This window comes from Anabrus simplex, chromosome 13, assembly GCF_040414725.1.
Source record: "Anabrus simplex isolate iqAnaSimp1 chromosome 13, ASM4041472v1, whole genome shotgun sequence".
Lineage (NCBI taxonomy): Eukaryota > Metazoa > Arthropoda > Insecta > Orthoptera > Tettigoniidae > Anabrus > Anabrus simplex.
The window spans coordinates 95,549,989-95,575,181 of record NC_090277.1 but is presented as its reverse complement, the minus strand read 5'-3'; the positions used below and the strand labels follow the sequence as shown (position 1 = coordinate 95,575,181).

At 39.0% G+C, this 25,193-nt stretch overlaps 1 protein-coding gene across 1 annotated transcript in view; it reads right to left on the bottom strand.

Annotated features, from left to right (window-relative positions):
- The window catches only part of woc (without children), a 176,648-nt gene that overhangs the window by 10,814 nt on the left and 140,641 nt on the right, over positions 1–25,193 (bottom strand). The window contains exons 17-20 of the mRNA XM_067157257.2: positions 24,046–24,171; positions 23,841–23,962; positions 13,861–14,002; positions 470–569 (exon numbers count right to left, since the gene is read on the bottom strand). Of these exons, the coding sequence (XP_067013358.2) occupies positions 470–569; positions 13,861–14,002; positions 23,841–23,962; positions 24,046–24,171 (490 nt within the window). The remainder of the gene's footprint in view (positions 1–469; positions 570–13,860; positions 14,003–23,840; positions 23,963–24,045; positions 24,172–25,193) is intronic.

Here is a 25,193-nt window from a genome sequence, read left to right as displayed (position 1 = left end):
ATCCCCACTACTCTGCAGTACTGATACTCGCAATTCACGAAATCTGGCCTTCATTCCATCATTGCAGACAAACACACGATCAACATTATTGACAGTATTTGCCGGTACTGACAGTTTTACTGACCGTGTAGGGCCTGCTTAAGTTTTGCACTGCAGTGTAGTAACAATGGCAGGTTCCCTCCAGAGAGTCTCGGTAGCAGGTCTTTCGACTTGACGCGCATGGGTAACCTCTGCGCCTGTGAAATTTAATGTTGAAGATGGCACAAACACCCAATCTCCAAGCCAGACGAAATAAGCAGTGAAGGTTAAAATCCCAATCCAGCCGGGAACGAACCCGGGACTCCTTAGACCAAAGGTCAGCGTGCTAACCAGTTAGGCAGAGAACAAGATACTTTCAAGAGCAGAAACTTTTCATTGACAATGTAGCTTAACTCCCAAGTGATGAAACAAGGAAAGGAAACACACTCACCACTTAGACAAGTAAAATTCGTACAACTTTACAGGACACCTAAGTGGGTTTTCTTCATTCTCCTGCTGTTCATACACCTTCTTCTTCCTAGAATTGTTGTCTGAAACAAGAGCATATGGTTAAAGGACAAACACAGCTGTGACAGATTCCTAGATATACAGTAAATCAGTAGTAAAGGGAAAAAAAGATGTTCCTGTTCAACTATTTTCTCAAATGTGTGCAGCATTTTTAGCACAATTCTGTTGTTTGGTCTGAACAATACTGAATACTTCCTCATCTGCCTCATCACTTATGCTATTATAACTAGGGGGCAGATGTTGTTGAAATGTCATCTTTTTTTCCCCCTTTGCAATAGGACATTGCTGAGTAGTATAGAAATTCATTCTGCAAAATAACAAACATTACTAACATGTTTTTGTTTTGCATATTTTTGCAAACAACTGCTTGATTTGTGCAGAAGAAATGGATTGATAATCAAAAATACCTTCTTCCAAAAACAAGACAGCCACAAGATAACATGATAGAGCTGGGATGGGAAACATAAGTCTCTCATCGACTGTATCATCACTAACAAAGGAGGACGGAAATATGTAACTGATGTCAAAGTTATCCCCAGTGAGAGTATGGACAGCGATCATAGATTACTGATTGCAGACCCAACTCATGTGGCTAACACAACCCCGAAGGAAAGAAAAAAGAAAACGTAAAGTGAAGACTTGGAAATTAGAAGAAGCCAAGCTGAAGGAAGAATATAAAATAAGGATACAGAGACACAAAAAGGGAAAATGAATACAGTAGAAGAAGAATAGAAAATTTTTAAAGATACTTTGGTGGGTGAAGCTAAAGACCTATGAGAAGTACCAAGATCGACCATGAGAGAAAAAGAGACACCTTGGTGGAATAACAGAGTCAGATTGGCTATAAAAGAGAGAAATTGGGCAAAAAAGATGCTCGACAAAGAAAAGCAAAGAGATGCACAAGATCCAGGTGGCCAAGAAATCACTAAACTACAGGAACTCTTCAGGGCAAAAAAAAAAAAAAAAAAACTTACAGCTAAGAGGATAGTAAGAGAAGAGAAAGAGAAAAAATGGAATGAGTTTGTGGAAAAGTTGGAAGAGGACAGCAAAGGAAACAAACTTCTTTACAGATTAATTAACCCTTTGAGCGCCACGTGCTATTACGGTTTTCCTACCGCTGAGCGCCAAGGCTGGTTTCTGTTTTTTGCAAGGTTTTGTTTGATCATTCACAGCTCAGCTGTTATTGTATGTAGAAACTTGAAATTTTTGTTATTATTTTACTAATATGATTGCCTATACAAATAAAACCTTAGTCAGTTCATTTAATAATAATAATGTTATTTGTTTTACGTCCCACTAACTACTCTTTTACGGTTTTCGGAGATGCCGAGGTGCTGGAATTTTGTCCCGCAGGAGTTCCTTTACGTGCCAGTAAATCTACCGACACAAGGCTGACGTATTTGAGCACCTTCAAATACCACCGGACTGAGCCAGGATCGAACCTGCCAAGTTGGGGTCAGAAGGCCAGCGCCTCAACCGTCTGAGCCACTCAGCCCGGCAGTCAGTTCATTTATGACCATTAGTAAATATTTGGCAGCCAAAACCCACCAAAAATATTAATTAAAAATAAAACAAAACAAAAGTTTAGCAATAAAATTTAGGTAGAATAATTTTTTTTTATACATCGCGCGAACATATTTATTGAGTAGTACAACCTATTATGAAGATATATTGAAAATTTCATTCATTTTGTACCTAAAATAAATCTGTAGTAAAAATAATTAGTTTACATACCCAAATGAGCCAAAAATACAAATCTAATAACACTAGTTTGGTTTATGTCAGTACTAATGAAATACTGTATGGTACAAACTTCTTTTACATAACACTTACATAACATACTACAAATAATAATAATAATAATAATAATAATAATAATAATAATAATTTACATTTTATGGCCTTCATTTTCAGTTTCCTGTCAGCCCAGTACTTTTTCATTCTCTCTGATCTTATCCAGCTTAGTGCCATTTAGCATGATTTCTGGCTGATTGTCACCCTTCTGTACCTTCAACACCTTCTTCATCGGAAATCACCCTTCCTATTGTCTGTCTGTTAATTCTGATTTGCAGTCTGGTTTATTTGCCTGTGAGTTCCTTGATTTTGTCAGTTTTGTTTCTTAGGTCTTCCACTGTAATTTGTAGTTCATCCATATCTTCCTCGATTTCTGTAATCCACTTAATGTTGCACTTACTACTCTATAATTTTTCTATTATTCTCCTGATGATCATGTTCTCTGGTGTCCTGATTAGATGTCCAAAAAATGAAAAGTGTTTCTTCCTGATTGTGCTCATTACTGGTTCTATTTCCTTGTAGACTGTTTCATTAGAAGCTACTCTCCAGTGTCCATCTTTTTGGTATGATTTGTTGATGTACGTTCTAATGATTCTTCTCTCTATCTTGAGTATTTTGTCTATTTGTGCAGTGTTAGTTGTTTTGAAGATGGTTTCGCTTGCGTATGTTATTTCTGGTTGAGCGACTGTGTTGTAATGTTTAAATTTTGTTGCTATTGACAGACCCTTTTTGTTGTAGGTATTCTTGGTAACATATTATGCTCTGGCCAGTTTATTTATTCTGTTATGCCATGCTGGCTTTTCACTGAGGTTATATATTATGATTTCTCCCAGATATTTAAATTTATCTACAATTTTGATTTCTTGGTTTCCTATGGCAATTCTGTTCATGAATGGTGGGTCAGTAATCATGATTACTGTCTTTTCAAAAGATATTCTAAGAACAATTTTCTGTGCTATTTCCTGTAGTGATATAACTTGTTGTCTGGTTTCTTGAATATTGTTGGACAAGAGAGCAAGGTCATCGGCAAAACCTAGGCAATTTAAACTTATGTTGTCTTTGGGTCTTCCAATTCGGATGTTCTTTGGGTTACTCTTGTACCATTCCCTCATTATATATTCCAAGGCACAGTTGAACAGCAGTGGTGACAAGCAATCTCCTTGTCTTAAACCTGTTTTTATGATGAATGGCTCAGAGAATTCCACTCTGAACTTGACTTTTGATTTAGTGTTGGTTAAGGTGAGTTCAAATCAATTTGATTAATTTTGGATGGAGCCCAAAATTTCTTAAAATTTTCAACATTGAAGGTCTATGGATACAGTCGTAAGCTTTTTTAAAGTCCACGAAGGTTATTGCAAGAGGTTTGTTTTGCTTCTTGTAATATGCTATGGCTAATTTTAAAGTGATGATTTGTTCTGCACAGCTTCTCCAAGGTCTGAAGCCTCCTTTGTATTCACCTAATTCTTCCTCTAGTTGCTCTCTGGTCCTCCTGTATAGGATTCTTGAGAAAATCTTGTATGGGCAGTCTAAGAGAGAGATACCTCTGTAATTATCTGGATTGCTTTTATCTCCTTTTTTGTGGAGTGGGTGGATTATGGCTGTGGTCCAATGTTTGGGGAACTTTTCTGTTATCCAGATTTTTGTTAGGGCCATGTGTAAGGATGTTCGAACTGTATCAGTGGCATATTTCCACATTTCTGCGAAAACTTGGTCTTCTCCGCATGCCTTATAATTTTTAAACTCTTTGAGAGCTGTTTCCACCTCTTGGATTGTTGGGGGGGGTTTATGAGTTCAGGTGGGGTTTTGATGGGCATGTCTGTATTAATTGCTGAAAGTTCCCCGGGTTCTTCACAATTCAAAAGTTTAATGAATGCTTTTGCCATGATTTAGGCATTTTCCTTGTCATTATGTCATTTTTCCATCCTCACTTTTCAGCATTAATGTGAGAGGGGCAAATTTTTGTACTTGTCTTCCAAACATTTTGTAAAAGTCTCTGGAATTGGTTTTGTGGTAGCTTTCTTCTATTGAGTTGATTGGATCTTTCTGTGATTGTCTCTTGGTTTGCCTGATAATTTGTGTGAACTTTTTCCTGATATTTTTGAAGTTCCTCTTTCTTTTATTGCGTTTTGGTTTCTTTTTTAGTGGTGTGAACTTAATTTTGATTTTGACTATGTAATGATCTGAACCTATAATAATAATAATAATAATAATAATAATAATAATAATAATAATAATAATAATAATAATAATAATAATAATAATAATAATAATAATCATCATCATCATCATCATCATCATCAAATTCAGTACAAGTATATTTTCCACGACCTCCCAAACACACTTATGTTTTGTCAAGGAGAGTGGATATATAATCATTTTCACAGCAATAAATGAACAAGTAAAAGATCAAGAGCAACTAGACACGAAGCGGACGAGGTAGCTACACAGCGAGACTGCTAGTGTTGTTGCCGCGCCAAGTAAAGCGCGCCAATAAATATGCCTTCTGATTGGACTGATATACTGAAACAATGGCCTTCAAAATAAAAGAGGCTGTTTATTGCAAAAATAGTAAGTCTTTAACTATATTGGGAAATTCTGTAAGGAAATGACTTTTACTTTTAATAATAAAAAAATAAATACTGAATGTCCTTTTGAAAGGACGTTGGCAGTTTTCAGATGGAAACCAAACAGGCTTTCAAAGGACGCTGGTGCTCAGAGGGTTAAAAACAAGTGAAATAACCTAGAAGATATCAAGGTAATAGAGCAGGACAATGGATCAGTAGTACGAGAGGAAGATGGAATCAGGAGAGAATTCAAGACCTTCTTTGACAAGCTCCTGAATGGAGAGGCATCAAATGTAATTCAAAACAGAGAAGAATCTGGAAAAAATTTAGAGCCCAGCAAAAAATAAGGAGCCACCAATCACATGGCTGGAGATAGAGAAGAGCCTTAAAAGTATGAAGAAAGGGAAAGCTGAAGGAATAGATGGGTTAAGTGTTGAGAGCAGGAGGAACCCCAGAAATCCAATGGCTATATAGACTCCTAAATATAGTATGGCAGCAAAATACCATCCCAGAAGACTGGAAGAAAGGTATAATTGTACCTATATTCAAGAAAGGCAGCAGACGGAAATGCACCAACAAACATGGCATCACTCTACTCTCTCATGGACTAAAAATTCTGGAAAAGATTATAGAGGATAGATTACAAGAAATTGTAGAACCACTTTTAAATGAGGAACAATATGGCTTTAGGCCTGGAAGATCAACAGCAGACCTTATATCTACTGTTCTTTTTTTGCTAGTTGCTTTACGTCGCACCGACTCAGATAGGTCTTATGGCGACGGTGGGACAGGGAAGGGTTAGGAGTGGGAAGGAAGCGGCCGTGGCCTTAATTAAGGTACAGCCCCAGCATTTGCCTGGTGTGAAAATGGGAAACCACGGAAAACCATTTTCAGGGCTGCCGACAGTGGGGTTCGAACCCACTATCTCCCGAATACTGGATATATCTACTGTTCCTTGACATCGAAAAGGCCTATGACAGCATACCAAGGGAGCTTATTTGGGAGTGCCTGAGAAAGCTCAAAGTTCGAGACAGTCTAATTTCAAAAGTTAAGGTGCTTTACGAGAAAACCAGAAGCTGTGTACAAGTCAGTTCTGGACTGTCAGACTGGTTCGAGACAAAAAAGGGGAGTACAACAAGGTAGTGCTTTGTTGCCCCTATTATTTATCATTGTAATGGTTACCATATTAAAGGCGCTAAAAGAAAAGGGGCAACAAAACTTAAAAGGATTTGCATTTGCAGATGATGTAGTAATTTGGGGTAACTCAGAGAAAGATGTGGAAGAGAGACTGCAGGGGTGGAGTCAAAAGTTTGAGATATGGATTAAACGTCAACAAGGCTAAAACGGTGGTGTTGAAGGTACAGAAGGGTAACAATCAGCCAGAAATCATGCTAAATGGCACTAAGCTGGACAGTGTCATAGAATTTAAGTACTTGGGTAGTATAATGTCCAAGGATAACTTAAAAGTCGAATCAGCAAAGCAATACATTTTTACCTCCAAGTAAGACAGCTACTATGGGATAAACAAGTACCACTCAAAACCAAGATGACACTGTATAAATCATACTACACCCCTATCCTCACATACAGCCTGGAAACTGCTACATTAACAAGGAAGGACAACTCGAAACTCCAAGCAGCAGAAATGAAGTTCCTATGCACAATGATCCAGAAGACCAGGAAGGATAAAATCAGGAATGAAAAAGTCGGAAAAGAGGTAGGACTAGAAGACTCCTTACTCCAGAAGATCCAACAGACAAGACTTAAGTGGTTTGGTCATGTGAAAAGAATGAGTGCCAATAGGTCTGCAAGAAAGGAGTATAAAAGAGAAATAAGGGGAAAGAGACTAGCGGGCAGACCTAGAGAAAAATGGACAGACTTAGTGAAGAAGGATGTAGGAGAGAGGACAAGATTGGGAGCGGATTGTGAACGAAGAATGGTTCATGGACCGAAGAAAATGGACGGGGCTCGTATACTACAGCTGGGAAACTGGAGTTGGTCAACGATGATGATGATGATGATGATATTTTTGCAGATTTGGGATGATCAGTCATCATTTCAACTTTCAAGAAGGTTTTAGGTCAAAGTATAGAATTTGAACATACATACATTCATTATCATTATAGACTGTTATGCCTTTCAGCGTTCAGTCTGCAAGCCTCTGAGAAATTACTAAACGCGGCCACAATCCTCGATTTGCAACTAGTGTTGTGGCCTCATTTAGTTCTATACCTCTTATCTTTAAATCGTTAGAAAACAGAGTCTAACCATCGTCGTCTTCGTCTCCCTCTACTTCTCTTAGCCTCCATAACAGAGTCCATTATTCTCCTAGGTAACCTATCCTCCTCCATTCGCCTCACATGACCCCACCACCTAAGCCGGTTTATGCGTACAGCTTCATCCATCGAGTTCATTCCTTAATTAGCCTTTATCTCCTCATTCCGAGTTCCCTCCTGCCATTGTTCCCACCTGTTTGTACCAGCAATCATTCTTGCTACTTTCATGTCTGTTACTTCTAACTTATGAATAAGATATCCTGAGTCCACCCAGCTTTCGCTCCCGTAAAGCAAAGTTGGTGTGAAAACAGACCGATGTAAAGATAGTTTCGTCTGAGAGCTGACTTCCTTCTTACAGAATACTGCTGATCACAACTGCGAGCTCACTGCATTAGCTTTACTACACCTTGATTCAATCTCACTATATTACCATCCTGGGAAAACACACAACCTAAATACTTGAAATTATCGACCTGTTCTAGCTTTGTATCACCAATCTGACATTCAATTCTGTTGAATTTCTTACCTACTGACATCAATTTAGTCTTCGAGAGGCTAATTTTCATACCATACTCATTGCACTTATTTTCAAGTTCCAAGATGTTAGACTGCAGGCTTTCGGCACAGTCTGCCATTAAGACCAAGTCGTCAGCATAGGCCAAACTGCTTACTACATTTCCACCTAACTGAATCCCTCCCTGCCATTTTATACCTTTCAGCATATGATCCATGTAAATTACAAACAGCAAAGGTGAAAGATTACAGCCTTGTCTAACTCCTGTAAGTACCCTGAACCAAGAACTCATTCTACCATCAATTCTCACTGAAGCCCAATTGTCAACATAAATGCCTTTGATTGATTTTAATAATCTAATGCCTTTGATTGATTTTAATAATCTACCTTTAATTCCATAGTCCCCCAGTATAGCGAACATCTTTTCCCTCGGTACCCTGTCATATGCTTTCTCTAGATCTACGAAACATAAACACAACTTCCTATTCCTCTCAAAGCATTTTTCAATTACCTGGCGCATACTGAAAATCTGATCCTGACAGCCTCTCTGTGGTCTGAAACCACACTGGTTTTCATCCAACTTCCTCTCAACGACTGATCGCACCCTCCTTTCCAAGATGCCAGTGAATACTTTGCCTGGTATACTAATCAATGAGATACCTCGATAGTTATTGCAATCCTTCCTGTTCCCTTGCTTATAGATAGGTGCAATTACTGCTTTTGTCCAATCTGAAGGTACCTTAGAACACTCCACGCTAATTTTACTACCCTATGAAGCCATTTCATCCCTGCCTTCCCACTATACTTCACCATTTCAGGTCTAATTTCATCTATTCCTGCTGCCTTATGACAATGGAGTTTATTTACTATCCTTTCCACTTCCTCAAGCATAATTTCACCAACATCATTTTCCTCCTCCCCATGAGCTTGGCTGTTTGTAACACCACCATGATGATTTCCTTTTACATTGAGAAGATGTTTAAAATATTCCCTCCACCTCTCCAGTGATTCCCTGGGATCTATTATGAGTTCACCTGAATTACTCAAAACACTGTTCATTTCCTTTTTCCCTCCCTTCCTAAGATTCTTTATTACTGTCCAGAAAGGTTTCCCTGCTGCTTGACCTAGCCTTTCCACGTTATTACCAAAACCTTCCCATGACTTCTTTTTGGATTCAACAACTATTTGTTTCGCTCTGTTTCTTTCATCTACGTACCAATCCCTGTCTGCCTCGGCCCTTGTTTGGAGCCATTTCTGATAAGCCTTCTTTTTACGTTTACAGGCTGCTCTCACTTCATTCCACCAAGATGTTCGCCTTTTCCCATCTTTACGCACAGTTGTTCCTAGGCATTCCCTTGCTGTTTCTACTACAGCATCCCTGTATGCCACCCATTCACTTTCTATATCCTGAACCTGCTTACTGTCTACTGTTCGAAACTTCTCACTAATCATATCCATGTACTTCTGTCTAATTTCCTCGTCCTGGAGATTTTCTACCCTTATTCGTTTGCAGACAGATTTCACTTTCTCTATCCTAGGCCTAGAGATACTTAGTTCACTACAGATCAGATAGTGGTCTGTAACATCGAAAAATCCCCGAAAAACTCGTATATTTCTAAAAGATTTCCTGAATTCAAAGTCTGTTAAGATAGAGTCTATTATGGATCTGGTACCCCTAGCCTCCCATGTGTAGCGGTGAATAGCCTTATGCTTGAAGAATGTATTCGTAACAGCTAAACCCATACTAGCACAGAAGTCGAGCAAACGCTTCCCATTCCCATTAGCTTCAATATCTTCCCCACATTTACCAATCACCCTTTCGTATCCTTCAGTTCTATTCCCAACTCTCGCATTGAAATCGCCCATTAGCACTATTCTATCCTTGCTGCTCACCCTGACCACGATGTCACTCAATGCTTCATAAAACTTGTCAACTTCACCCTCATCTGCACCCTCACATGGTGAATACACAGACACAATTCTTGTCCTAATTCCTCCCACTGACAAATCTACCCACATCATTCGCTCATTTACGTGCCTAACCGAAACTATGTTGCGTGCAATGGTATTCCTGATAAAGAGCCCTACTGCAGACTCTGCCCTTCCCTTTCTAACACCCGTCAAGTACACTTTATAATCTATCTCTTCCTCCTTATCTCCCGTTCCCCGAATATCACTTATTCCTAGCACATCCAGTTGCATCCTCTTTGCTGACTCAGCCAGTTCAACCTTCTTTCTTCCATAAGCCCCATTAATATTGATAGCTCCCCATCGAATTCCATTTCGTTCGCCAAGTTGTTTCCAAGGAGTCCCTCGCCTGTCAAATGGGAGTGTGACTCCATTACTCCCATAGGTCCGAGGCTTCCTTAAAGTGTTTTCAGCTCGGTAAATTCATGAAGCAGGATGCTGCCCTACTTGCACATAGTCCAAGTGAGGATCTCTCCTCTAACGGGTTATGGACCACCGGTGAATTGTATAGTCCTAGCCGCCTGAGCACAAGGAGGGCCACGACTCAGAATATGTCCGAGATGCCCACTCCCATTCCATAGCAACTGGTATCCCGACTCTCAGGACCACTTACTAGGCCACTCAGCCGTTGCCCATGGTTCACGAACGAGGACGTGACTACAGTAACCCAAATTTTTTTTTTTTTTTTTTGTGCACATACTCTTTATTGTCAGGCTGACAAAAGTCCACAAGCGACAACATAGATTTTTTCTTACATATAGTTAAATTTGCTAAAAAAAATGTTCAAGGTCAAGCAAACTGACCAGCAGTTGTTGATGACTAACAGGGTAAGGAAAGGATACTTGTTTTCCAAGATATTTGCAGAAACACAATGCAGAACTCTGATGATTAGGAGAAAGTGCAGTAGAACCTTGATAATTCGAAATCTGTTAATTCAAAATCTCGCCTAATTTGAAGAAGCTATCATTCCCGGAAGCATCAGGTACAGTTTTGCATGTTATTTAAAACGTTTAATTCAATGAAAAATAAATTCATGAAAAAAAAAAGAAAAAAAGTATTTTACAGAGTAATTTAAAATCAAAATGTCTTCGCATAAAAAAAGAACACGTCTTCCGGAACGTGAAAGGGTAGATTTCCTCACTTTTCCTCAGTTCGGTGTGTCTACAGTGTGTTTTGTATTTGCTAAGTTCGAGTGAAATTGTAATTCTTTTGTATTCAGCATTTTAAGGGATGTCACAATATCTTGTAGCGGACCGTGTGCGGAGCTGCAGAGTCGCGAACACTGGCGATGCCGACAGCTGGCAAAAAAGCGTGGCTCATATAAGCCTAATCAATTTGTCCGCATTGAACAACATTGTCAATGCCAATGAAACTGCATTGTTTTTTAAATGCCAAACCCAAACGGACTTATGGTTTTAAAGGAGAGAAGTGCCAGCCAGGAAATCGTACAAGGATAAAGTAACTGTACTGTGTTGTAATGCAGACAGAAGCGAGAGATTTTCTCCCCTGGTCATACGAAAGTTCGATAAACCACGATAAGGGCATCGGGTACTTCCGTGTAAGTACAAGGCATCTAAAATGCATACAGTACAGTAATCTAACGAATAAAGCACTTGCACAGGGGAACCAGTATAGATTTCTCCTCGTCTTTGAATAATGTTTTTTTTCTTTTTTTAAATTTCATTGCATTAGGTTATGTTTGCCAGTGAGTTATCCAAGTGCATTATTTGAATATTTGAATAATCATTATAGGAGATCTGAATGCACAGATTGGGACAGATAGAACAGGATATGAGAAAGTAATGAGACCTCATGGATATGGTGGAAAAAATATGGAGGGTGAATATCTCCTTGACTTCTGCAGTGTTCTCCCCAGAAATTTTTGTCAGCTGGGTGGGGAATACTATGTAAAATATGAATGTTATGATAAAATTTCAACTTATTCCCCTCAGGCCATGTTAAGAGAGATAAACATTAACTGTAAAAACGAACTATTTTAGTGTTATCACGAAGAAGACATTACAGAGTATATTGAACTTCTAGCGTTCTACTGCTCGTTCATAATCACTCGGTTGCTGTGGAGTGCCAGACGGGTTCGTTACATCCCGCGGAATCGAGTACTCGCATGCGATTCGATGCAAATCCAGACACCGCTCGCGCATGACACTATGTGATAAGCTGAACATAAAACAGTTTTACAGTATTTACATTGACTCAAATATGTATTAATATTATGTAAATGGAGCGAGTTCGCCGTGCGGTTACGAGTGGGCAGCCATGAGCTTGCATTCGGGATATAGTGGGTTCCAACCCCATTGTCGAAAGCCCTGAAGATGGTTTTCATTTTTTTCCCATTTTCACACCAGGTAAATGCTTGGACTATGCCCTAATTAAAGCTACAGTCGCTTCCTTCCCACTCCTGGCCCTTTCCTATCCCATCGTCGCCATAACACCTGCGGTGCGACGTAAAGCAAATGGAAATATTATGTAACTAGCGTATATCTAGGTTATGATAGCTGGGCGGTCAGTAAAAGCAGCTGGGTGGTGCGCCCATTAGAAAGGTCCTAGGGAGAACACTGTTCTGTATCAGGAATGGGTTGGTGGTGAAAAATAGTTGGTTCAAGAAGAGACAGAGCTATAAGATAACACGATACAGTTGGGATGGACTACAAAAGACTGTAATTGATTATGTCATCTCTGATGAAGAAAGGAGCAGAATGGTAACAGATGTCAGAGTAATACCCAGCGAGAGTCTTGACAATTACCACAGTCTATTAATAGCGGACCTGAGAAACTTCTATGTGTCAAACATACACAACAGGAAAATGTCAAAAATCGAAATATGGGAACTCCAGAAAACAGATAAGAGAACTGATTATCAGAACTGGATATAAACCAAGAGATGAAAGGAAAAATGGAGAGGCAGAATGGACCAGACTAAGGGACACATTGGTTAAGGAAGCAACTGAAGTTTGTGGAACGACAAGTATGAAAACAAGGGAGAAGAAAACACCGTGGTGGAATGAAAGAGTGAGAGCAGCAATCAGGGAAAGAAATCTCTTGCGGAAAGAAAGGGATCGGGAGAAAAATAAACCGGATCTTACTAGAGACGAGGCAAAGATCAGAAACCTAAAACAATTATACCGAAACAAGAAACTGTACATTAAAAGAACAGTTACAGAACAGAAGACCAAGGCATGGAATTTATTCACTCAGAAACTGGAGGAAGACAGCAGTGGCAATAAGAAACTACTGTATAGTGTTATCAGAGGTAAAAGGAAGCCAATGAATACCATAAAGGCACTTGAAGATGAAAATGGAAATCTGGTTAGGACAGAAAGTGACATGAGGGAAGTCCTGAAGAACCATTTCGACCACCTACTGAACAGACCAGTTCAAGAATAAAATACAGACAGACAACAAAATACCTGCAGATTGGAGCACAAGTAATGCCCCTGCCTTCAACCCCGCCCCTCCAGGCCAGTCACTGACCCCCTATATACCTCAAGGCCAAGAACAGATGGAAATGAGAAGGGACTGGAAACAACATTTCTAACTTTCTGCTTCAGTACAGAATTATCTTCTCAAGTAGTTCTGTGCAAGAAAAATGCCAAAAGAGAAACCATCAGCTAGTGAATGAATTTGGAAGAAACTTGTTTACAAAAGACAGGTGTATTTTTATTTTGTGAACTGTACAGTGTTGAAGTGTGTGCAGAAAGGAAGTTTGTAGTACACCAGAACATTACATAAGAAAAACAACTGAAAGCTGTAACGAGTGCGAAGAACACGTGTTCCCAGATTCTTCGGGAGCAGAATGTTAGCACTAGGAGATAATTATTTCTGTATAAGCAAGAACTGTGCAGTGAATATAAAAGGGATATATTAATTGTAAAACCATAGTTACACAGTCACCAGAATATAGTTTGGTCAAATATTTTCATGTTAATATTTTATTGCATTTTTCCATAAATTTAAGGGCATTTGATTGATCAATTATTTTTAGATCATATCTCATCCATTACTGCCCTCCTCTGAGGGGTGATCATCAATTTGTTATGAAAATCCTTCCCGAACGAGTCAATAAAAACTACAATGCAAACATTTTACATCAACAAACTTGTTCACCCACAATGTAAGCTTTGCTAAGAGTCCAGCCTAAACTCTACTAGGAATTATTCATGAAATGATCTACACTTACCTAACGCAGACTGCGGAGGATAAAAACGTAGCAGTACATTACGCGAGCTGCCAGGTATCTTGGTGACACCAGGTTGATTGGGATTCCTCTTCCAGTGTTTCATAATGTGAGAGAAGGACAGCTGCATGTGTTCTTCAACAGTCTGTAATGTAAATAACAGTGAATTAAAAACAATCCCACAGCCAGAGTCTTGGAAAAAATTTACAACAAAACACTTGGAATATGCAGACATCAACACAACACAAATATGGGAATTCTCTCGATGGAGTTGTTAGGAAAGAACACTCAACAACATCATAACAGGCATTATCAAAGACTCGTTAAGCATTCTGCACCACCATCTTTATATTTCAGAATTGTTAATCTAGGCCACTTTGTGTGATGATTCCCCTGAGAATGTGCTGCATTCTGTAAAAGTCCAAACTGATATTTTATATTTGTGCATACGAATAGTTTATTATTTTCCAAGTTTTAACATGTCTCCCAGCGTCTTTTGTAAAATTTAGGATCCTTATGATCACACTGAGTAAGTATGATGATTTTCTTGTCAGATATAACAATAGTAGTAGTAGTAGTAGTAATAATAATAATAATAATAATAATAATAATAATAATAATAATAAATTCATAATGCTCTCCTACTTTATAACTACGAACTTAGAGAAAGACCTTACAACATACAGGAAAGATATGCACAGGTTGTTTGTGGACAAATTCCCCCAGTACTCCTTTGTCACAGAACAAAGAGTTGCAGACCAAAGACGTGCAATAGTAACCAACAACAGACTTCCTGCCACAATAATTCAAAACCTTAAGAAAGAAGCTGCTAAAATTCTAGCTACAAGGCCGAGCAGTGAACGCAACTCCATCTCAATGCCTCAGATTTGTCAGGATGATTCTGGCAGAAAAGAACCACAGGAAGATAAATCTGTGGAAATAAGAGAAACTGGTGATTTCTCAGGTGCTGATGAAGCACGTCGTGCCGAAGACATGTTTAAAGAGGCGATGGCGGAGTTCGTGGGTCTCAAAGTGAACTACAGACCAAAACTTCCCAAAATTCGAGGAACACCAATGAGCAAAAACCTTATAAGTACTGTAAATAACATCCTACAGCAGTATATAGAAGAATCCAGTAGCATAGAGGAAAAACAAACATCCTCGTTTATTGCGCAGCAGTAACTGTGGTAAGGATGAACAACCAAAATCTAATACCCATCTCCAGAAGCTCTTGTAAGAACGCAGATTCAGAATACATTCCACCATGGCAACGTCAATTACAAAGTGATATCCAAGAGCTAAGAAAAACCATTGGTCAACTTTCCGCATACCTCTGTAACAAAACGAAAACGAACAGAAACTTGAGGAATGTGTTCAGGAAAATCAACACCCACACAAATGAACCCGAGCACAGAGAAAAGGTCAAAGAATACATTGACACCCAAAAACAAAAGTTGTGTGCAAAAGCAGCAAGGCTCAGGAGGTACAAAGAGTCTCGAGCTAGGAAAATGCAAAACAACCTTTTCTCCAAGAATGAGGGCCAATTCTACAGAACGCTCAAGCAAAATCAGCAAACTAAGGCAGAAGAACCTCGAAGTATGCAGGACACGGAAGACTTTTGGAAACGTATTTGGTGTACCAACACAGTCCACAATACAAACAAAACATGGATTAAGGAAGAGAAAAACAACAATGGTTATGCAGAAATGAGTTTTGATACCATAGAAGAAAGCCATGTGAGTAATGCTGTCAGGAGAACTCAAAGTTGGAAAGCACCAGGTACAGACAAAATACAACATTTTTGGTATAAACATTTCACTTGTGTCCACAAGAAAATAGCCCAACAATTCACTTATCTCATGCATCATCCTGAAGAGTGTCCTGAATTCCTTACATCAGGAATTACATACCTCCTACCTAAGGAAGGTGGAAATGCTGAAGATCCATCAGCTTACAGACCAATAACTTGTCTACAAATGATCTACAAACTTTTTACATCCATACTCACAGAAGAAATGTATAAACATATCAGCAACCATAACATTCTGACTGAGGACCAGAAAGGATGCAAAAAGTCATCACTAGGGTGCAAGAACAGATAATCATAGACTCCGTTGTAACACAACAGGCAATACACTCACAAAGGAACCCGTACACAGCGTATATAGATTATCAGAAAGCATTTGATGCAGTTCCCCACTCATGGTTAAAAGAAGTACTTCATTTGTACAAAATCAGTCCTGCCATAATTCATTTTCTTGAAGTTACTATGAACAATTGGAAGACAATGCTCTGCACTAAGACAGAAAATAAATGTATCATGTCCGACACAATTAAAATTGAACGTGGTATATTTCAAGGAGATTCATTAAGTCCTCCGTGGTTTTGCCTTGCAATGAATCCCCTATCCAATCTTCTAAAAGCTACTGGTTTTGGATTTGATATTAAATATAACAATAGGAAACACAGAATATCTCATTTGTTTTATATGGATGATCTGAAAGTGTATGCCCACAACGAGACACAAATGAACGCCCTGCTGAATATAATAGACTCTTACTCATCTGATGTGGGAATGACGTTGGGGGTAAATAAATGCAAGCTGCTAACAATTGAACGTGGTCGGTACACAAACTCCCAACCATATGAACTCCATACCGGATCATTAATTGAGGGAATGACACAAACAGAGACATACAAGTACCTTGGATTTGCTCAGAATACAACTCTGGAACACAAGAAAATCAAACAGGAACTCGCTGATAAATATACATCGAGGTTGCATCAGATTTTGCGCAGCTACCTAAATGCCAAGAACAAAATTAAAGCAATAAACACGTACGCTATTCCAACCCTTGTTTATTCATTCGGAATTCTGAAATGGTCTGCTACAGAAATAGCATACAAAGAAAAACGAGAACTTTGCTCACCACCTATAGATTACATCATCCCACGAAAATCGGGAGGCCAAGGAGTACTGGATCTTCAAGTCATGCTCCTGAATCAGATAAAGAACCTACGGAGATACTTCCATAAAAAGCAAGAAAACAGCCTTCTCCATAAAGCTGTAGTACTTGCTGACAAGTGCACTGTTCTGTATCCATACAATGCCTCTGACCCACATACAAATCACCAAGTATCCCTGCAGAAGAAAGAAAGGACACGGCGCGAGAAGACCCTCCACGGAAAATACTACAGCAATCTAAAACAACAGAGCATAGACAAGAATGCGTCGTGTATGTGGTTACAAAGTGGGCGTTTATTTGGGGAGACAGAGGGATTTTCAGTTGCTATACAAGACCAAGTAATAGCTACAAACAATTACAAAAAGTACATCATCAAAGACACCAGCGTACTCTCCGATAAATGCAGACGATGCTCTATTCATCTCGAGACCATCGACCATATCACTGCGGGCTGCCCAATACTTGCCCCCGTAGAATACACGAGACGACACAATCATGTCTCGGGAATCATACTCCAGGCACTTGCTCAGGAAAACCAATTAATTCAGGAGCGTATCCCTTATTACAAGTACCATCCAACACCATTTCTGGAGAACGAGTCGATTAAGCTTTATTGGGACACTGCTGTAGTGACAGACAAAACAGTCAACCATAACAGGCCAGACATCATACTGGTAAACAAGAAAACTGGGATGACTTTCATTATTGACATCGCTATCCCCAATGACACCAACACTGACAGGAAGTACAGTGAAAAAATCTCCAAGAACAAAGAACTTGCAGAAGAGATAAAGAGGATCTGGAAGATGAAACTGGTATGAATAGTTCCTGTGATTCTGTCAGTCAACGGCCTCATTCCACACACACTTCACAAGAGTCTGCGAGAACTGGGTCTTCCACCGAACATCTACAAAATTATGCAACATTCTGTCCTCCTGTCAACATGCAACATTGTGCGATCGTTCCTCTCGCAAGAATGAAGATCCCGTGATCTACAGTTTTGTATATACCTGTACATCAACGTTTGTATTATAATGTGTAAATACTTTAATTATGTAAGGCACTTGGTGCATCCCGTGCCCCATTACTATCCATATTTCCTGTGGAGAAGTGTATGAATAATAATAATAATAATAATAATAATAATAATAATAGTTTGGATTTTTGGGTGCTAAAAATGTTGTTTTAGGTTCCAAAAAATAGGCTCTCAAATATGAAAAAAGAGGTTCTAAAATATATATTTTACACAGCTTCAATTTTACATATTTTAATAAGTATTTATCAATTAAAATACCATTTTTATTTGGCTAAATTAATAATAACTCGGGAAATATAAAACATACTTCACTCAGCTCTTTGCTGCGAATGTCACAGAACATCATTTCAGCATCCAATGTAAAATGGGGGCAAACTCCTGTAACCACTGTTTAAGTCGACCCGGAATCAGACACTTTCGGCGTAACAAACACACTGAAATGTTCGCACAGAATGAAATGAAGAGTTTGGTTTCCAGCAGGTCAATAGACTCTCTCCCTATCCCCATCCCCCACCATGACACACAGACTATGGGAGTGTTTACCACAGAAGGTTCCTAAGGACTACCGGAGAGCATCGTTTACACCTTCTCGCTTTTAAGATTTTGTTTGAAAAATATTTCGAAAATATACTGTTCTAGATATTAAAAATGAGTTGGCAAATGCATTAGATTCTTGGAATAAATTTTAAATGATTTACGGAATAAAAAGTGGGAATTATAGGACCACCGTTTTTAACTTTATTAATTTATGAAATGTGTTTAAGTTAGTTCTTCAGGAACAAAGTATGTTTTTGCCTAAAATCCAAAGTCTAATAATGATGCTATTGATTTTACGTCCCACTAACTACTTTTCTGAAGGTTTTAGGACATGCCAAGGTGCCGAAAGTTTGTCCCGCAGGAACAACTTCAAATACCACCAGACTGAGCCAAGTTGGTGTCAGAAGAATCAGCCTGGCTAGGAGAGAATGCTAGTAAGACCTAAATGTAGCCTGTGAGCAATACGGAATAAAATTTATTAAGAGTAAGACAAAGAGTATGGTGATAAGTGCAAGAGGGAATAAGGCAAACATCAAGATAGGTCAGGAAGACATCGAACAAGTGTCAGCTTTCAAGTATCTTGGAAGCATAAATCTTGCCTGTGGCAAGAACAGAGTTGCCAACAAAGTGGGCAGAAATATATGTACTTTGTGTATGTGTGGTATTAAATACTGTTCTAAAATAAATGAATTACAATTCTGCTTGCTTACTACACAACACGATATTATAGTTTACACTAAGATTACCAAGAACTCAGGATTCCCCAAGGTTTAGTTAAATATTTCTAGGGTTCCTCGAAATAAAAAAATTGGGAAACACTGCTCTAGAACAATATAAAATTTAACATGTTCGTGGATGCTCGGTTGTGGGTAACCATTACCAAGGTACTATAATACTTCTTTTGATTAACAGAGTTTTTTTTTTGTGTGTCCATATCCATTTTAAAAAATAATTTGAATTCCAATAATATTTCTGTGCAAGGGAGCCATGACACACACGGTGGGTCAGAGGGCACTTCCGATGAGCTTTCTGCCTGCAGTGCTATTTGACACAGAATAAGCATCATGACAGGAAATGAAGTGGAATCGGGGAAAGAATGTTTTGTACAGTCACAGACATTCAATAACTTTTCTATGACAGATAAATAAGTTTTTGAACGTTTCTGACAAAAATGCTGCGTGGTACAATCCAAGTTACTGTTGTGTGAACAATCGCTGTACAACGGACCTAGTCAATGCAGTAGCCTCTGATAGTGCACTGCAACTAACACCGGTAGATATGGCATTGTTTGGAGTTAATTACTTCTGTCTTTTGTGGAATTCCATGAAGTATTGCTCAAGACACAAACCTGACTGTCCTGGATATACTCTAGAGTAGAACATGCCGTCCTGCACTGCCATCAACACTCCTACCCCCAGTAACACTGTCTGCATGGCTTCCACAATCACGCCCATTCTCCTTAACCACCGGCAAAATGTGAAAATGTGTTCCTGTAGGAGGTGTGATAGATTTTGGGATCCTACGAGACGGTGTTTCTTCCAATGAGAAGGCTCTGCAACTATTCTCTGTTGACATCACAGAAAATTATGCTGAATTGTAATGACTACAAGGATAGTAGTTGTTTTCTGAAAATCTAATTAAGGGGAAGTGTTGAAGAGTGTAAATTTTTAAAATGAGCGTATATACAGTAGATAGCCTCCATGGCTCAGGCACTAGCCTCTCACTGCTTGGTTCCGTGGTTCAATCCCAGTCACTCCATGTGAGATTTGTGCTGGACAAAGTGGAGGAGGGACAGGTTTTTCTCCAGTTTTCCCTGTCATATTTCATTCCAGCAACTCTCTCCATTACCATTTCATTTCATCTGTCAGTCATTAATCATTTCCCTAGAGGAGTGCGACAGGCTTCGGCAGCCAGCGCAATTCCTATCCTCGCCGCTAGATGGGGGCTTCATTCACTCCATTCCTAACCCAGTCAAATGACTGGAAACAGGCTGTGGCGGGGGGGGGAGAGACACACACGCGCGCAGAGAGAGAGAGAGAGAGAGAGAGAGAGATAGTAACTGACAATCAACAGAATGCCCAGCTGGAGCATGTATGTTCAACAGCTTAACAATGCACAGATAAAAGGTCTGCTTATTTACATCGGTACTGGTGGAAATAAGAGCTTTAATATTTGGTGCGGAATGTGACGCACGTGTCGTCATCGGCACTAAGTGAAAGTGGAGTTATGACAAGTCTCTTCATCGGAGCCACAAACGTATTAATAAAAAAGGAAAACAAAAACAACCCCAATCTCAATGAACAGACAATTCAAATCACATGAATTACCTGACCATAACATACAAAACTTCCTTTGTAATGGCAATACTGATAGCGGACTCAAAATGTCAAGTGTTTCTGTCAGTTGTTGACGACTCCGGATTAGATGTACATTTTGTTTTCCCTTAACTCTTAATTAGTCGCGACGCAGAATTTTGTTCTGCATTAAATTGTGTTAATATTTCCTTTACCTTCAATCAGAATAATAGATTTATATTTTGTCTAACGGCCCTTTTTTTTTTTGTTCACTTCTGCACAACAATTCAAATTTTTATTTGTTTTCCAACCATTTGGTAGCATGGGAACTTTATTTGAAGAGTGCATTTTTGTGGAGAGGAATTATGTGTGCGACTAAATAAAGTAGCCACTTTGATTGTGTCATCTTGAGATGCATCAAGATTTTGATTTTGCCCTCTGATCATGAATCCATTTATACCACAACAATGCAAGTGGGTGCATAAGGAAACTGTTTGCATACTGCAAGATGTGCTCTAGAAGATCCAGAAGAAAAAGAAAAAGAAAGAAAGAAAGAAAGAAAGAAAGAAAGAAAGAAAGAAAGAAAGAAAGAAAGAAAATGGACACGAGGGTATTTTAGGCATGAGGTTCAAGGACTTATATTTTTATATATGCTGTTATTCTGTACTTTGCAGAATATTTTTCAGATAATCTTTGCCTAGACTTAAACCAAAGGCTCTAACTTTTACAGTATCATTAGACACCTACTATGGGATAAGAAGGTCCCACAAAGAACAAAAAAGACCCTGTACAAGTCATATTTCATTCCCATCCTTACATATTCTCTGGAAACCTGCACACTAACATCAAAGGAGTGTAGTAGGATTCAAGCCTGCGAAATGAAATTTCTTAGAACTGCCCTCCAAAAGACACGACTTGATCACGTAAAAATGATGAGATCTGATCTAACCTAGATCTAAATGAATTGATGGAGGAAAAACTTAGGTCATCTAGACTTAAATGGTTTGGACATGTTAAATGAATGAATAGCACAAGGTTACCATGAGCCTATTTGGAAAAGAGAATAACAGGTAGAGGACCAGCTGGAAGACCAAGAAGAAGATGGATGGACCAACTGAGAGAAGACGTGGATGGAAGAGGATGGAATTGGGAATCTGTCATGGACAACAAAATCTTTTTGAATAGGTAACTTTGGAAGACGCTCATTTTCAAACACCCTACCCGGCTCGCTGGAAGGGCAAACCGATGATGATGACAATGATGATTTAGTCCTACATGTTTCGATATTATTATGTGACACACTGTCCCATCAATATGACCACGAGTTCTAACATGGAAATAAAGCATTTTCGAATCCATGTCCATATATTTTCTTCTCCTACATGTGAGAAATGTGTCCTGAAAGTTTGGTCATACCTCACAACCGGTATACCTAATTTTCAAGACAGCATAGGAGCCCTTTTCTTGTAAGAAAGAAACAATGATATCTCTTTCAACCTGATGGTTACCGAAGTAGTTGTCTGGCTCTATGGCTAAATGGTTAGCGTGCTGGCCTTTGATCACCAAGGGCAACGGGTTTGATTACCGGCAGGATCAGGAATTTTAACCATCGTTGGCACGGGGACTGGGTGAATGTGTTGTCTTCATCATCATTTCATCCTTATCATGACACGCAGGTCGCCTACGGCCGTCAAATCAAAAGACCTGCACCTGACGAGCCGAACATGTCCTCGGACACTCCCGGCACTAAAAGCTATATGCCATTTCATTTCACCAAAGTTGTTTAACCCTCTCCCAGAGACTTCCATTAACTCACTGTCTGGCAAATCAAGAAACAATATACACGAGTAATCTCTGCATATTCTCTACAAAATTTTGTGACAAAAATTTTGGGTGCAGGTATTATTTACATCAAATTTTCTCACAAATATTATTAGATATCCACAGATCTCACGTAGACTAAACGAATGTCACCTCACTATCGTGTCATGTTCCTGAGTTTTACTATTTTTACTGCACGGTCCAAGCTCCAATTTCACCACAAAATGCCAGATTTGCATGGGCTCCCTACTGTACAATAGCAATCACAAGAATTCCGGGTGGAAAAGGAAACAGGTAACGTTTGGGAGAAGATTTTGGCCAACCCTGAGGATGAAAGAGACCAATTCCATTTTTTCGGGAACTGATTAAGATGTTTCTATGGTTGAACATTCTGGCTATACTAGGTTTTTCTAATCAAGGAAAACAATTAACTGTAATTTGATTGCTATCAAGTGTGCACGATGTAATCTCACCCTAATACATGGCATTTAATAATTTGATAAGCGCTGACAATAACTTCAGAGGAACGGTTTTCAAACGCCCATGCATCTCTAATAATCATAATCATTTAATGCCAGGTTATATTTACTTTAGTTTTTGAGGATACAAATTATTATATGTAGTAGTAGTAGTAGTAGTAGTAGTAGTAGTAGTAGTAGTAGTATTTAACAGGGCCTATATTGACGAAAATAAGGGTAATTCTTTCTTACAGTGGTTGAGCGCGATGCCATTTGATAATGAAGTTATAGTCGAGACTGCTAACATTTCACCCAGACCTCGCACACAAGAATTACAAAGAAACTAGAGAATTTGAGCCTCAATGAGTTGACATACATATTACGTCTGTTGTCTTGAAGGAGGCGTGCAGATCCTCCCTTCATTGTCGAGCCAGTGGGACGTGTGGCAGGCGGGGAAGCAAGTACTTTCCCCTCCGCGTGTGTTTTGTTCATACTAGACATCCTCGTACTTCCGTTTTCTCCACCTCCCCTCATTCTTCAGATGTGTGCAAGTGTTAACGCGTATGATGGATGTGACCAATGAGATAGAGTGTGTAAGGACGTACTAGGTGGTTCTGAGGGCTGTACTGATTTCTTGCCTGAAATGAATATTTCTGGCCACAAGATACTAAAGATTTCAAGTGTACCATCTGACCTTTAAAACAATTTCGATTGACTCTTTTCAAGTCGGTTATTATATTTTACCTAACTTTTATCATTTTGAAATTATTCAAGGAAGTCTGGTGTAGACTTTTTTGGGACAGACAGATTTTTAAACAGACCCATGTACTGAAACAAACAGAGACGTGTACTTGCTACCAGATGTACTTACAACTAAGTTGAAATGCTTGGTGTTGAAGAACATGAGGGTGCTCAGCAGAACATGTGGCGAGTGAGCTCCAAGCTGCTTGCACTCCCACAGATGTTCCTCTTCTACTCTGGTCACTATGTACTCTGTAAGACAAGGCGAAGAGTTAGACTCTGGACAGCTCAAGATTGTGCCATGAAGGCGACACACCGTTACAACTGGTACTCACGTGAATCATTGTAGAGCACTGCAAACCTCTTGGCTACTTCATCCAAACACTCCGTAAACTTCTCGTAGTACGAGTCAGTGAATATGTTATCTATCCTGCCATTTTCAAACAAATATTGCTGAATACCTGCAAGTAAAAGAAAACATTTATGAACTTGATTATAGAGAAAGAAAAAAAAAACAAATTTTATATCAGATATCAAAACCGCATCAGATGAACTCCATCAGTGTTCTACCTAGGACCTTTTTAAGGGGCACACTGCTCTGTAGTTTTTACAGACCACCCGGCTATCATAACCTACAGTCGATATGTTTAAGTTACATAATATTAATACATATTTGAGTCAGCGGGTGCTCCAAATGAAAATGTAAATAATGTAGAAGTGTGTATTTAAATGATAAATCTTCATTATTATCAGCATGACTGCATCAAATTAGCTCTTCTACCTGCTGGCATCATATTGCGGAGACAACATAAAATCCTTGCATATAAGGCGGATGATATTGTTCTTATTGGCCGCAATGAATTAGAAATTAGCCAGTTATTTGTGAAACTAGAGGAAATGGCAGCAAAAATTAGCTTACGGGTGAATGATGAAAAGACACATTACATTGTTGTACAGAGACCGAATCATAAGGAGGTTGACAGATTGCTTTTGAAGATTGGGAAATATTTCAAAGAGTAGAGGAGTTTAAACTGCTTGGTGTATTAACTGAAGAGCAAAACTGAAGGCAACAGGCACGCCAAGCTAGAATTAAGAATACAAATATGCCATTTTACTCTATGAGCCCTATATTAGGCTCCAAGTTTTCAACAAGGAATGCAAAAATTATAATCTACAATACAATCATTTGACCAGTACTTCTGTATGGTTCTGAGACATGGAGTATAACCAAGAAAGAGCAGCAGCAGTTGCAAGTCTTGGAGAATAAAGTTTATAGGAAAATATTTGGCCCATGGTTAAATCCCATCTCCCAAAGCTGGCAGAAAAGAACTAATTATGATATTTACACCCTCTCTCAACAACACACTATAATGGGTGTGATAGAATCCAACAGACTACGCTGGGCTGGTCATGTACTGAGGATGCAGGATAACACAGCACCAGTAGATCTGTACAAGGGATCTCTTAATGGGAAAAGACCTTC